Source organism: Pelodiscus sinensis, chromosome 6, assembly GCF_052426305.1.
Source record: "Pelodiscus sinensis isolate ZL-2025 chromosome 6, ASM5242630v1, whole genome shotgun sequence".
NCBI classification, from domain to species: Eukaryota; Metazoa; Chordata; order Testudines; family Trionychidae; genus Pelodiscus; species Pelodiscus sinensis.
This window is the reverse complement of record NC_143057.1, coordinates 21,840,583-21,855,772: the sequence shown is the minus strand read 5'-3', so window position 1 is coordinate 21,855,772 and position 15,190 is coordinate 21,840,583. Positions and strand designations below refer to the sequence as shown.

General features: G+C 39.6%; 1 protein-coding gene across 2 annotated transcripts in view; it reads left to right on the top strand.

Annotated features, from left to right (window-relative positions):
- CNTLN (centlein) overlaps window positions 1-15,190 on the top strand; it is a 327,186-nt gene that overhangs the window by 306,142 nt on the left and 5,854 nt on the right. For both annotated transcript variants that reach the window (XM_075931523.2, XM_075931522.2), the window contains exons 24-25: window positions 9,826-10,023; window positions 11,532-11,609. In XM_075931523.2, coding sequence (XP_075787638.2) covers window positions 9,826-10,023; window positions 11,532-11,609 — 276 coding nt within the window. The remainder of the gene's footprint in view (window positions 1-9,825; window positions 10,024-11,531; window positions 11,610-15,190) is intronic.

Here is a 15,190-nt window from a genome sequence, read left to right as displayed (position 1 = left end):
CCTAAGTCAGTTACAATAAATGACTTAAGTTGTATTAAACCAATTAATACTTGAACAGGTTTAGGGACCCTAGTTTAGTGCAGTGTCCTTGAACTGCTAATCTTGAAATGATTCAAAATATTTAAAATTATTTATTTCCTAAGGGTATGTCTACACTACCCCGCTAGTTCGAACTAGCGGGGTAATGTATGCATACCGAACTTGCTAATGAAGCCCGGGATTTGAATTTCCCGGGCTTCATTAGCATAAAGCCGGCGCCGCCATTTTTAAAAGCCGGCTAGTGCGAACCCCGTGCCGCGCGGCTACACGCGGCACGGGCTAGATAGTTCGAACTACGTAGCCATTCCGAACTATCTGTACTCCTCGAGGGGTACAGATAGTTCGGAATGGCTACGTAGTTCGAACTATCTAGCCCGTGCCGCGTGTAGCCGCGCGGCACGGGGTTCGCACTAGCCGGCTTTTAAAAATGGCGGCGCCGGCTTTATGCTAATGAAGCCCGGGAAATTCAAATCCCGGGCTTCATTAGCAAGTTCGGTATGCATACATTACCCCGCTAGTTCGAACTAGCGGGGTAGTGTAGACATACCCAAACTGCTTGAAAGAAGTCACTCAGTGGGAAAGATAGTTAAAATGATATGCTCAAGGAATAAATTATGGCGTGCTTCAACTACTAGGTCTTTTTACATTTGTATTTCATATGTAATGATATTTAGACAAACAAGATTGGATGTAAAGTAAAAAAATGAGGAATAGCAGTCTTTAAAAAATCTTCTAAGAAATAAAAGGCTTGATTCTTCTTTCAGTTTGCCCAGTGTTAATCAGGAATAGCTCCACTGAAGTCAGTACAGTTATCAGCATAAAACTGTTTTGAGATCAGAATTAGCCACAAAATTTCACAGACTGAAATTTCTATTTTCTGTCACTGTGCTCTATGGTCACTATTTTTCTTATTTTTTCTTTAATAATATTATCTGACTTTTCAGGCTACATTTTTAAAAGGCAAAAAATTGATCTCTTTGCCAAAACTCTGTGCATGAGTACCCCCACATTTCTTTTCTGAAAGAATGTATAACAGGTTTTAGTCAGTATATTTATGTGAACAAGGAAGAAGGCTCGGTGGTATAGAAATATTCATATACATTTAGTATTTAAATAGTATTTAAAACTATTTTGGCAAGTATTTTTGGAGAGGCAGTTTGGTCTATGGATAGGGCATTCAATTCAGATTAAGGAGACTTGAGTTCCATTGGCTCTGTCACTGACCTGGTGTGTACTCTGTTATCCATCCCATTCTCTGCCTGTCTTGCCTATTTAGAATAGGTTATAAATAGGACCCTTCCAAATTCACAACCATGAAAGGTTTGAAGACAGCACAGAAGGTGCCAATACCATGACCTTGCCCTGCCATAGCATTGCAACCCCCAGTTTGAGAAATGCTGAGTCTTCAGGTTTTTATATATTTATAGTTTTCTGTTTTCAAATTCATATTCACATTTTTACAACACTGTGAAAAGTAAGATTTAAAAATCTGAAACCACGAAATTCACTTGTTTAAATGAAATTTATGAAAATGGACTGTGAATTTGGTAGTACCCTACTTATAAACTCTTTGAAGCAAGGACTGTCTCTCACTATGTGTGTCTTTCACTCTCTCCTAGGATAATGGAGCCCTGATCTAAGGTGGGGCCTATAATAGTTACTATTATATTACAAATAATAATACATTTTGTTCTGCAACATTCAGATCATTTTCCTTAGTGAAGACCTCACCTATGGTTTTCTTTTCATAGGAGCCCATGATTTTCCTGTTACATGTAAGATTTTCCATTCCATTTCTGGTATGTGTGTTGGGAAACAAAGCTTTAGATCAGTGTCCACAAATGAGTGCTCTCAAATTAAGATCTAAGCAAATTGCTTATATCTAGCATTCACCAAGTAGCTTGCACTGAAATGATAATACCTTCGGGTATGTCTACACTGCAAAGTTAATTTGAAATAACAGTGTTATTTCGAATTAACTTTAATAGCATCTATACATGCAAACCACTATTTCAAAATTAATTCAAAATAGCGGAGTGTTTAATTCGAATTTGGTAAACCTCATTCTACAAGGAGAACGCCAAATTCGAAATAGCTATTTCAAATTAAGTGCTGTGTACACACTTAATTCGAAATAGGGGGACCTTCAACCCTTGCCAGGGAGCCCTGGTGGCCACTGTGGGCACAACGAGGAAAACTTACTCTCCTCTCCCCCAGCCCCAGAGCCATTAAAGGGGTAGATCCTGGTCACAGTGCCTGCGCCAGCTCCAAGCCTGCCAGCCCAGAGTCAGCAGTGGCCCCCGGGGCCCCAACCCAGTGGCCCCAAAACATGAGCCAGCAAGCCACTGGCAGCCAGCCCTCCACTGCTCCCCAGGAGCAGTCTGCCAGCTCCCAGGAGCCTGACGGGTTGGAGAAGGCAGGCACCTTCCTGGTCCAGTGTGGAGATCATGGACCTTATTCAGGTTTGGGGGGGATGCCCCCAACGTCCATGATCTCTGCCCTAGACAGAGGAATGCAGCCTTCTATGGCAGGATAGCTGCCAGCCTGGTCACCAAAGGCCACATGCGAACTCAGGAGCAGGTTTGCATGAAAATCAAGTTGATCCGGCAAGACTCCCAACACTGAGCCCTGAGCTTCCCCTCCCCCTTCATCCCCTTGCTTCCCATTTCCAGCTCCCTCCTCCCAGGTTTCCCCTTCCCCTCTCCTACCCTCTCTCTTTCTTTTCCCAGTCTCCCCAGAGGTTCATTCTCCCTCCCCCCCCCCCCAGTTTTGTTCAGTAAACCCAGTTTCTATTTTTGAACATACGTGTCTTTTGTTTGACATCAGGAAGGGGGGTAGGAAGGCGTAAGTGGAAAGATGTGAGGGAAGAATGGGCACAAGACCCCGGTGGGGAGGACCAGGATGGCTCTGAGGGCTCCTCGGGGTGGACGCTCTCCCGCAGGGCCTCCTGGATCCTGACAGCCCCCCGATGAATCCCCCCAGATGGCAGCCTGCAGCAAGTGCAGCCGGGGTGATGGCAACGACCCCACAAGATGCACCGGCGAGCACAGGGGCAGCTCTGGCTCCATGTGGCCAAGTGCTGTGGTGACCCGAGTGCGGGCACTCAGGGCACTCCAAGATAGGACTGCTTTGCTGTCCCTCATCAAGGTAGACAAGCAAGTGGGGAACCCTGAGAACTGTGTTTCCGGGGTGAGGGTAGGGTCCTTTTAAGCATGGAGCTCAGTTAGCCTCAGGCAGCAGCCCCGTACACTAAGCCCAAGCCTGATGCCCTGCCAGCACTGGTTCTGGCCGCCCTTAACTTCGGTTCAGGGTCTACTCAACGTGGATGCACTATTTCAAAATATCAAAACGCTATTTCGAAATAGGTTTTGTGTGTAGATGCATTTATTCGAATTAACTTAATTCGAATGAACTATTTCGAATTAAGTTAACTCGAATTAACTCTGTAGTGTAGACGTACCCTTCAATATGTATTTTAGTGTTTTTAAAGCTATAGTAATGCCTTTCAATGTCACTAGATTTTAACTGCAAAAACTGTATATATCAAGCTGAATGTTTTTGTTCTATATGTCGATCACTTTACCGTCTCTGGAGAGTCTCTGGGTAAAGATAAAGGATAAAAAACAAGGGTGATGTCATATTAGGGGTCTACTAATCAGGAAGAAGAGGGGGAATCAGGCTTTTTTTAAACAATTAACAAAATCATCCAAAGGACAGGACTTGTTGATGGGGGACTTCAACTATCCAAACATGTGTTGGGAAAGTAACACAGCAGGGTACACGTTATGACATAAGTGATCATGAAATGATAGAGTTCATAATTCTATGGAATGGTAGTAGGGAGAACAACGACATAAAGACAATGAATTTCAAGAAGGCAGACTTTAGCAAACTCAGAAGAAGCGAGTCTAAAAGGAAGACAGTTGGCAGTCTTCCAAAGAGACATTATTAATGGGGCAAGAGCAACCTACTCCACTGTGTAGGAAAAATAGGAAGTATGGCAAGAGACCACCTTGGCTTAACTAGGAGATCTTAAATTATTTAAAAATCAAAAAGGAGTTTTATAAAAAGTGGAAACTAGGTCAAAGTACAAAGTTTGCTTAGCCCCCCATCAGGGGAGAGGCTGTTCCAAGAGCTAAAGGGATGGCTTGAAAACAAGAACAGCAGTCAAACTCAGGTGACAGCCTATGGTGGGCCTTTATGAAGTAACTTGTCCATGGAAATAGTTGTTTCCTAAACGCTATCAGACCTGCCAACTGGGGAGGGAGGAGGTGGCAAAGGGTGAAACTATCCTGGGGACCAGGATACAAAAGGACCCAAGGCTCCCTACTGCAACAGTGGTGGGGGCTGGAGTCCTGAGCTCTTTAAGTCACCACAGGAGGTGCAGGCAGTGTGTTCTGGGCGGTACTAAGAGCTGTCTGGGAGGGAGCGTGTATATTGTGCAGCAATCTTCTGCCCAAGGCCACAGCCCTTCAGGGAGTGGGGAGCCAGGCACCCCACTCCCAGCCTGGCCAAGGGCCTGGCAATTCTGTTGGCCTCCATACAGCCATTATTTCAGAGATTGGCTTGTAACATGGCTACCCATTTAAGACTTTTCTACATTACAATTCCTTCCCAGGGCTCCTCCTGCTGTGGCACAGGTATGTGTTACCACTTATGCAAGGCTGTAACCAGCATACCTCTTAAAGTGTCCCCATTTCACGGATGGAGAAATTGTGGCACAGAGAATTGGGTTCACCATATTCATTTTTGGCAGGAAAGTACTCTTTCCATTTTAGAAGGAGAACACTGAAGAGAAACTTCTCACGACCTACATTTTTCAGAAGTAATCTTAAATATGCATGCCTAATTTTGGGTTCCCAGCTTTACAAACCTAGGGTCTGACTTGCTTCTAAAGTTGACTGGAGCTGTGAGTGCAAAACAGTTTTGGAAATTAAGTCCTAGATGTCTAAAGTTAGGTGTCTAAATTCAAGTGTTCAGCTTTGAAAATGTACCCCTTAGTAATTTGTCCAAGATCATCCCAGATGACTGTAGCAGAGGTCGGAATAGAACTCTGAAGTTTTCTATCCCAATCTGTTATCATTACTACAGAACCATACTGATAGATAAAATTAACAAATTCTATTCAAATGAAAAAAAACCTTTTTCATGTAATTAAGGTTTTAATGTTAGTCACCAGAAATCAGGTAATGCAAAGTCTGAGATACAGCTGAAATATTAAGGGATCAGGTTGCATATCTTGTTTTTATAGTGTCATCTTTTAGGGTCATCTTTTGTGACAAAAAGAATAAACTATTAAAATGGCTATGGGCTAGAAAACGTTACTTGATTTGCAACATGGTTAAGTTAACACTTTTTTTCCTGACTGGTGATTTTTCTGGGATGTGTTGTTTTAGAAAGCAGAGGCTCATTTTTGCACTCTCATAGTTGCTTGCCTACATTTGTGCACACGGTTACCTTGACAGTGCACATAAATCAAGAATTCCACATGCAAGTGATTCTTCAGACAACTACACGGCCATTTATGTAAGTAATCATGGTTCTTACATCCATAATTGTAGGCACTGAGGCCATCATCAAGTACCATTGCAAAGGTCCAAGATTAACTTACGTCAATTGTAATTGTGGATGTTTAGCTGTGGATGTGAACTGCCAGCCCTTTGCATGCAAATCTATAGTTTCTGCTCTCTTATATAGGAATAATCTTTTTTGAATAGGGAGCTATGAGAATCTTTATTGTTATCCAATCAGTGTTTTTCAGACTTGGTCATGGATTTACCCCCCAATTTTGGACACTTTATCATACATTCCAGTTCTCAGAGCCACACTGTGTCCAATTAAGCTGTGTAAAAATATGTGGCCATTTTTAAAAATTGGAAATGTAATGTTTTCATCCTTATAGACCTCAAAAATGTCAAAAAAAATACATTGCTCAATTTTTTTAAAACTCCCTTTTTGTAGATACTAAAAATGGAAAATTTCACACTCAAAATAAATGTGTCAGAGAATTAGGAATATATGGAAATAAGGATAAGAATATAAATTAGTTTGTAATCATAACTGTAGGAGATGTTGTTATAATGTATAGTTACAATATCCATATTACAACATACAGCTTATAGCTAAAGTGAGAATTCCTACTGCTTAAAAAGGGTTGGAGATTTAAACTATTGCATTATATATAGCTGGCCCAGTAGCAATTGCACTGATGTGTTGTAGAGCCATTTTCAAGAATTAATCAGGGATTCCCAGTCCAGTCAGCTGCTAGAAGCTAAGTGTGTCCCACAGGAATAAATCTGACAGTAATGTCTAAGCTGGGAAAATGACTTGAGCAAGAAAATATCCCCTTGATTTGAGACAAAGGAAAACAAAAAAGAAAAAGCAAGTACTAGCATCGCTAATACTGATGAAGTGTTGCTATCACACCTGAATACTATATTAAAGTCACAGCCTGCATTCACTTTAGCAGGTTTGTCTGTAGAGCTGGCCCTTTCAAGCATTTAAAGTTTTAAAACATGCAGTGGGGAAATCTTGATTAGTTTGGAACCTCAGACCAAAGTAAATCTGAATCTTCAATGCAGACTATATTGGACCTTTACTGAATTAGAGAACTGAATTTTTTCAGCACAAATCAAACCCTGTTAGAAATTGGCTTGCTGTTTAAATAATTTGGACAGTGGCACCTTATCTCAGTTCAGAGATACTAGCACTGCATCTGTGAAATGCATATGCCCCAGCCTGGATCCACAATTACTGTTATTTGGGCTTGTGCTAGCATGCTAAAAATAACCATGTGTTTGTGGCTCAGCTGGGGTTCGAGCTTTCAAGCCTGCAGGGATGGGGAGGCCTGAGAACCTGAGCTGCAACATGAAAGCTGTGCCTACACAGCTACTTTTAATTTGGCCAGTAGAGCAAGGCCTAATTCCCTTAGATTCTTTTGAAAATCCCATGCTCTGACTTTCCCCCATCCAGCTGACTGGTCAGCTCTAGAAATATTATGGAAATAAATTATTTCAAGATATTATATCTAAAATATCACAGGAGGCAGAATCGTTTTGCTATTCTCGACATTGGACAGATTTCAATACCTGCTGTTCTTTCCTTGTATCCACTATGCTTTGTCTTGTGCATTGTGACTTAGAATAGTGTAGAGGGAACAAGCACTACACATGTAAGCGGGCTGCATCCACACTTGTCACTGTGATGTGAACTGCAGCTGGCAGTGAAAGAATGACTAGAGCTGTTCCCTACTACCTCTTCCAGCTGCTAGAGACTTTACTAGATTGTGATGAGGAGAGGCTCCAGCAGCAGGCAGCTAGTCTGCTAAAAATTGGATACGTAAACATGTGAAGCAGTGCTTGGGCATGCAGAGAGCTAGGGTTCAGGTGTGTAAGGCACTCCGCTTTATTCTACTCACTGTTTATATCCATGCTAACTGGGCATGCAGTGTCTGTATTTTATACTCCACCATGCCTTTGGAATGTACCTTCAGAATCTGTGTTGGGGAAATGCTGGTTTAACTAGTTGTATCACAATATTAATATGTGAAAGTAACAGGAAGATAATGAATAGATCTTGGGATCAGAGAAATCTGTTAAGTTTTTTTTTCAAATACATTAGCAGTGTTTTGATTACACTGAAGGCTGAAGAGTACTTCAACCAAAATGCTAGTAAAACAGATTTCATAATACTGCAATCAATTTTATATGAGATGAAGGCATTCAGTGTTTGTTAGCTTTGAATATGGAAAGAATTTTCAGGAATTTATCAGCTATTGGGCAAAGATAGTTTATCAGAAATAATCTTGGATATGATTGATCAGAGGAAAACCCTTACTCTAAGTATGTTGTTGTCCTAATTTTTGGTTCCTGGTACTACTTAGTATACTAGGTGGATCTTCTGACAATGAGCTACCACTGTTCTCTCAACTCTCCCCAGCCAGCATTTTTCTCTTCCTCTGATGAATTGAATGTGTCACACTTAAAAAAAAAATCACTCATCTTTTCAGTTTGGTGACTTAGTGGTAGTGATCTGGGCTGCTATTTCATTGAATCAGAAAAGTTTAGAGGTGGAAAACACCTATTGGGTCAATGAGGACATCTCCTGGTCACTGCAGTGTGTCTCTTGCTGTACACTTTCTTGTGTGTTGTGTTGCTTTATATATGGGGCTCACACCCTGTCCATGTCACTTAGGGAGTGTAATTTCAAAAATGAATACTATATGTCTTGCTGTCATGAAGCTCTCCCTGATTATCACCTCCAAAATTTCCCTTTTTCAGTTCCTAACTAGTAACCCCTTTTGTGTACCCTAAATAACTCCTATTTCTTGTTGCCACTTATATTAAACTATTTGCATGTTTAAAATAGTATATGAAACTTTAAAAAAAGGAGTCCTGTGGCACCATAAAGACTAGCAAATTTATTTGGGTATAAGCTTTCATGGGCTAGAGCCTACTTCGTCAGATGCATGTGATCTGAGGATTCCTTGTTATTTTTGAGAAACAGACTAACACGGCTACTCCTCTAAAGCATATCTCGCTTAGTTAGCCATGGTCTGCTCTTCTTTGAATTCCCTTCAATTTGTCAACATCTTTCTGGTATATATGAATTGAATGCTACATTCCAGGATGAGCACAATAAAATCCTGTTTGTTTTTTGTTTTCTTTTAATACTACCTTGTCAGAATCAGGCATCCTACTCTAGTTCTAACTAGTTCTACTGTTCTCAGAAACAGAAAATAGATGTCTAGAGCCAGGCCTGCCAATGGGGGGCAGGTAAAGGGGGAAACTGCCTCAGGGCCCAGTGAGTCTAAAGGTCCCAGGGCTCTGGCCACAGCTGGCATCTGGAGCCCTGGACCCTTTAAATTGCTGTCAGGGTGCTGCACGGCTGCTCTGGAAGCTCTAAGAGATGGGGAGGGGGTGCTCCAAGCAGCACTGAAGGCTACGAGGGGACAGCATGGTGCACTATCTGCCCCGGCCACGCCCCTTCCACCTGAGACTCTGTACCCCTTCTGGGATGGCTTGACTCAGTCCAGGTGATCAGTCAGAGGTATATAAATCACAAATCCCAGTTTAAATCTTGACTATAAAAATGTGCAGGATGGACCATCATGTACAGTCACCAGATTGAGGGGAGCATGTAAGTGAGGGTCTGCTCTTTGCTTAAATATGCTCATAAATTTGTGGCCACTAATTAGGAGACTACTAATCACTACTACTATAATCCTATTGCTGGTGGCTAAGGGTTGGAGAAATGAATAAAGAAGGAAGGAATTAGTAAACACAATTTGAGTGATGTTTCATTGTGGTCACATTGTGGGAAACATAGTGTCCACTTGTGGACAAAAAGACAACCATTGCTTGAAAACAGAGGACAAATCCAGTCCTGGTGTATCATTGAGATCAGTGAAGTTACTCTAAGGGTGATTTTGTTCCATTGTATCTGAAAAGGGGAAGACAATTAAATCAATGGTATGTATAGCAGTCTCTTTGCAGGCTTTATGAATATGCTTTATGTTAACGGGAGTGATGTCAGATGTGTGGGTTTTTGTTTTAGGGGGGTTTTGTGTAGATACAGTGAACAACAAGAATGGAATGGAATGACTAAATTAGACTAAGTTTAGTTTGATTTCCACATTGCATCTGCTTCTTCTTTTTTTTTCCAGATTTTACTAATTAAACAGTGACCAAAAATGAAAAGGAGTATCTGTCCCAAGGAGCTTACAATCGTAGCATTTGCACTTTTATAAAACTACAGCAGTGAATTTATCTCTCTCTTACATTCTAGGCCTTAACCAGAGAGTTACAGCGTAATGTACAGGAGATGAGAATGCGAATCAGACATTCTAAAAAAATAAGAGAAGAGAAAGAATGCAACAGGTATCTTTCCAAAGAGTCAGTCCACCGAGCCCAGTCCTTGGCAGCATCTATCCTTAATATTTCAAAGACTGATCTAGCAGAGATGCTAAATACTGAAGACGACGAGGTAAGCTATTTTAAGGGCTATTTTAGAATAGCTGGTGTTAATTGGCGCAGCTCCACATAAATTAGTGGAACTACTACAATTTTCATCAACTGAAGATGTGGCCTACCATGTTATTTCAGAAGTTATAATAATAAACAACACCTAAGATCTCCTAGTCATGTATCAGTGTCTCTCGTATAAAGAGATAACAGAAGGACAGTGCTTTCCTTGGAGCATTCACAGCCTAAGCAAAAGGAAACTGCAGAATAAAGGTGAAATGGGTGAATAATAGACACAGTTGTAAATGCATAAATTAAAAATAAATGTACTGATTTGAACATGAGGATGTAGATATTTTAATTATTTAAAAATCCTTATTAATTTCCATTTTCACAAGGAAATTTGATAATGTCATTTTGAAAGTGAATTTCAGTACTAATGAAGCAATTTGGAATGCATCATGTCATATCAAAATTAGTTTATTTGTGCATGCTTTCTCTAATTTTGGTAACTATTACAGTTATTCTATTAAACAGGTGTTTTCTATTAGCAAGCCTGTTGCTTTTCTTTCTTGAGCCTATCATATATTTCTATGGCAGACTATTTGATGACATAATCACAACTCTCTGTGATAAATATAATGTTTTCTTAATTGATCAAGCTGAAATAAAGCTTGACAGTGAATAAAAAGGATATAGACTGATAATACAAATATGAAGTGTGTATGCTGTTATTACAAAATGTTGACTAGTAGTAATAATACTTTCACATTGTCACAACAGACTACGATTAGTTCTGCTAGCACTCCACGTTGTAGAAGCCACTAAGGGTATATTGCACACTTTGTAAGCATTTGCTGTGTGTGTGTGTGTGTGTGTGTGTGTGTGTGTGTGTGTGTGTGTGTGTGTGTGTGAGAGAGAGAGAGAGAGCGCATACACACAAGTGCATTGTAGATTTAATTTCTACTTCACTAACATCACTTTTACACCTCTCTTGATTTATTGATTCCAATTAAGTTACTCCTTATTTACTTCTGTGTAACTGAGATCAGAATAAGGTCCTATATTTTTGATATAATGTATATTGTGAGTGTTTAACACATACACACACACAAAGAGCAAATCCAACCTTTGATATACTTGTACATATACATTACACACATATTTTATTTTATTAAGTTGTGTATAAATTCCAAATGTCAAAAGTCATTTCCTCAGTTGCACCTGTAAACTTTGCACATAAATTCATTCACACACACACCCAAGGGTATTTCAAAGAATAGGGCGTGCCGTTATCCAACTGCACATGCCAGTAAAGGGTTCTGTAAATGCAATAGAAGCCCTCAAAGATTATTCAGATCCAGTTTAGACAAGCAGTTTTCAAAGTATTATCCCAATTTACACATACAATTACTAAGTTGGTGTGCAAAATACAGTTATAGTTGTCAGTTACTTTCTAGTATCTTCTGCGAGTATAATAGTAGCAAAAGACTATGTAATCATTCCTGTAATCATTTATTCTATGTTTAGGAAACAGAAAGGGCTAAAATGGAAGTTGAAAAGGATAAGGAATGGCTGTGTTACATACAGAAACTTCTGGAGGGACAGGTAATAAATGTTATTTATCCACTTAAAGAATTAAAACTCTATACTCTAATTGTATTTCTTTAATTTCTTTAATAGTATTAATTCATGCTATTTTCTTGCATTTTTTTCTGCTTCTCATTAGCTATGAGGCATTACATGAGACAGAGGTGAAGATAACACATATTTATACTAGCTAACTTATCAGATGAAAAGAATCTGTAGAAAACTAGCATAGATCTTCACAAATGTATTAATTAAATTATTGAGTCAGTCTGTATGCTTACTAGAGTGAAAAGAATCCATTCTTTTATACCTCTTAGGAAAAAGAGATTTTTTATTATGTGCCTTTAAAGTCAGTAGTTGATATGGACACCTGAGGAGTTCATGGGTTTCAGTGACCTTTTACTATGGACCTGTTTCCAGTCAATTCATGTTTTCCTCACAGCCAGACAGCTGTTTATTACCGTGTCTTCCCGCATTCTCTACAATATTTTCTACTGAGACCTCGAGCAGCTTGTTAGTGGGAAGTAAATATTGATTTGGCATCCTGTCAATGCAGAAAGAATGAAAAAATTTCCACTAGAGGCCCCTCAAACATTTTCCTATCGACATTTTCTAGGCAGAGTGGAAGGCTGCATAGAGGATGACAAGGCTGAGACTAGTTGAAATCCCTGAGGGGTCCTCTGAGACTGCCGCTGTGACCTGTGTGATACTTTTTCTTCTCTTTCAAGTCTTTTTTTTTAATACACACACTGTCTGCTGGGATGCTCCCCTCTTATAAGTGATCAAGGGCAGTTTATTGGCAGGTGAGAGCCCTGCTTTTCTAGTCATAGTCAGTTCTTTGGACATCACTGACAACATCCACTGGATCTTGAAACTTTTTCATTATATTTTAGTTACCTTCTGAATTGTGATTATGTGTGCTTAATATCTGAAATAAAATAACATTTGATTTATAAATGTAAATGTGTATGTACTCATGTGTTTGCATAAGCTGTATACAAGACTTCATTTCTAATAAGAAAGTAAATAATGTAAAATATTTTGAAAGCCATTTCAGAGGCTACTCATTTCTAAAGAGCAAATAATAATTATTGAAAATAAAAATATTTCAGTGTCAAGATTAAATCCCATGATCTGAATTAAAATAGTGATTGTTTTTCTTCATTCACTATCAAAAGATTATAGGATCAGGACAGCTTAATTGCTACAACAGAGGAGACTGAAATACCTATTAAGTTGCCTCAGCCTTACCACAAGCAGTGCAGTTTCATTTAAATAGTTTTAGTGCTATATGCAAAATGGAAACAACAGCATTAACAGTTTTAGCCCTATATTTCCTGTGGATCTGAGAAATGTTCTGCATAGACTTTAGTAAGTTGGAGGAATAAATGATGTGCTTGGTTCATACTCGGGACAATTTAGAAACCTGCACAGTCAGGATCATGCTCTATATTTTTTCTTAATTTAGACTTGATTTTTTCTTTTGCACCTGGCAGATCATAAAAATAAACTAAATAAAAGATTGAGGCTCATATCATCCCCATCACCACCACAAGCAGAGGGTATGAAACCTAGTGCATTGAGGATGAGGAGAGTGTTATTTTTGTGACCACATATCTCCTCTCTTTAGGTTTCAAGGGGACTGGGAGCTTCAGCTAGGGAAGGAGCCGGGGTTCCTTGCTTTCAGCAGTATCGCTTTCCTTGTCTCTAACTCATGGGAATTTAATGAGTAAGTTAATGGAGATTCTATCATCATTAACTTACCTTCTTCCGCTCTGTGTGCTGTGAGGCATCCCTGCTCCCTTTTCCCTGGCAGACATTTTAAGGGCACAGGAGACATGTGGCAGCCCAAATTCCATGGAAATTTTTTTGGGAAGAACCTGGATGAAACCAGGAGATTGGCTGGTTTGCGGGTCAAGATCTGCTTCAGCTGCTGTGTAGGGATTAAATAATATCTGCAATAGATGGATGTGAAGAAAACTCTGAATGGAAATCCTGGATTTTCCTGTTGTAACATGGGAGTAGCCCACAGAGGATGATACATCCTTTAAATTTTCAAGTCACATCTTGTGCTTAGGTGGATATTGTGTTTCTTTTTAATACATGTATCTAAAAATTCTCACCCAAAATGCTCAATCTAACCGTGAAAAAATGGGAAATTTTTGTCTGCACTCTAATCAGAATAAAATGTAGGCTTTGTAGGGTGAGATAAATTTGTATTCTGTGTACACATATACATCTGTGATGTGGCATCTCAAGCCTCTGCACTTCTGTCCTGCAGAAAATTACATCAGATCACTACAGTTTGATATAGTGTCTTTTTGTGCCATTGAGCCAGGACTCTGGAACATAATTGCCCAGCAGTATTGATTTAATTGCCTAGGTTTATTTGTGGACTCCTAATTATTGACTGGAGGTAAATTTAATGGAGAAACCTTTATGAACACTGGGAAACTGCTGCTGTTGCTGTTATACATAATGAACTGCATGATATCCCTTTAGATCATTTTTCAAGCTAATTTTATTCCACTGTGACAGTACGATAACATTTAAAATGTCATAGACATTTTATTTTTATTACTGACATATGCTGTTTTACTGCTGCATTAGAAATTTTGGGGGAGACTGGGGGATGCACTAGTTGCTTTTAATGTCATTTTATAGATTTCCCCTAGAGTGCAATCATAAACTACTATAGCACACTTCTCTTTTACACTTTGCCTACACTCCTATTTCCAGTACTGATATGACGTGAAAAAGTTTACATTCATGCTTGCTTCAGAAACGTCTCACTGATTCTATGATTAATAAGTATATTATGGTAGCATCCAGAGGCTCAAGTCAGAATCGAGGCCTCACTGTATTATCCATTATAAAAACACATGAAGAGCTTCCCCTGTACACTCTTAAGCAGAGAAGTTTCCTTTTCAAAATATTATTCAAATAAGAATTGTATTATCGAAGGAAATAGCTGAGTTGGGAATTCTGCCATGATATTTATGAACACATATTGTCTAAAGCTACATTTTGAATGGCCAAATAGGTCATTTTGATGATCTGTGTATTCATGCATGAAATCCCAGTGGATTGAACCTCATCACTGAAAATTTAACACCCTAAACCCAATCCTTTGTATTAAAATAGAAGAAGGTGAAATTAATGGGTTTCTGTGGCACAAGGGGGTGATGTATGTCAAGAGGCATCCTAGAGGTGCATTTCCCAGCCTGGAGATTTCAGAGAGGCTATGTATAGCAAGTGGGGCATGCGAGAAGTAGCAATGGGAATCCATTAGAGTTCACAACCTCTAGCTCTTCCCTGCTGGGAAGTGGGGCATGTACCAACCAGAGTAGGCCATTCCAGCCATTAGACATGTCTACACCTCCAGTGTGTCACATGAAAGGAAGATTCTTTCCCGACTTCTCGTCTCATATCTCCGATGCCTATGCCAGCCACATGAACTAGGTATAGGGTACTAGATTTGTCTCTTAAATCCACAGTTTTTGAAAACTTCATTTAGCCAGATTAATATCTGGCCTTCATTTCTATTAGTTAAAAGTTTTCCTGTACCTCACAAAGACTTCATCCTGGTGGATCGTAGT